Source organism: Carlito syrichta, unplaced genomic scaffold, assembly GCF_000164805.1.
Source record: "Carlito syrichta isolate Samal-C Ts95f unplaced genomic scaffold, Tarsius_syrichta-2.0.1 Scaffold317106, whole genome shotgun sequence".
Classification (NCBI taxonomy): domain Eukaryota; kingdom Metazoa; phylum Chordata; class Mammalia; order Primates; family Tarsiidae; genus Carlito; species Carlito syrichta.
The window spans coordinates 18284-18791 of NW_007261202.1; the positions used below are offsets into that span (position 1 = coordinate 18284).

At 74.0% G+C, this 508-nt stretch overlaps 1 protein-coding gene across 1 annotated transcript in view; it reads left to right on the top strand.

The window, feature by feature from the left end:
• Positions 1–89: 89 nt before the first annotated feature.
• Positions 90–508, top strand: part of ALKAL1 (ALK and LTK ligand 1) — a 21449-nt gene continuing 21030 nt past the window's right edge. The window contains exon 1 of the mRNA XM_008074712.1: positions 90–279. Coding sequence (XP_008072903.1) covers positions 90–279 — 190 coding nt within the window. The remainder of the gene's footprint in view (positions 280–508) is intronic.

Consider the following 508-nt stretch of genomic DNA (forward strand, 5'->3'; position numbering starts at 1 on the left):
CGGGGCCGCCGCCCCTCTCCCGAGCCGCCGACCCCCGGTCCCCGCCTCGGGGTCCTCTCGGAGCCGCTGCTTCTCCTCCCGGCGCGGACATGCGGCCGGCCAAGCCAGGCGCCCCACTGCCCGCGCTCTTCCTGCTGGCGCTGGCTCTGTCCCCGCCCGGGATCCACGGGCGACCGCGGGTGCACAGGGGCGTGCGCGTCGCGGGCGAGGAGCCGAGGCCGCTGCTTCTCCTCCCCGCGGCCGAGGCGGGCGCGGTTCCCAGCGCCTCCCGGAGCGCAGGTAAGGTGGCTCAGCCTGTCATCCCAGCACTGTGGGAGGTCGAGGCGAGTGGATTGCCGGAGCCCACGGGTTCGAGACCCACCCGGGCAACTTGGCGAGACCGCGTCTCTACAATCAATCAAAAATGAGCCGGGCGGGTAGCGCACGCCTGTAGTTCAGCTACTTGGGAGGGGGAGGCGGAAGGATCGCCGGAGCCCAGCGGGGCGAGGCTGCGGCGGCCGGGAGCGGC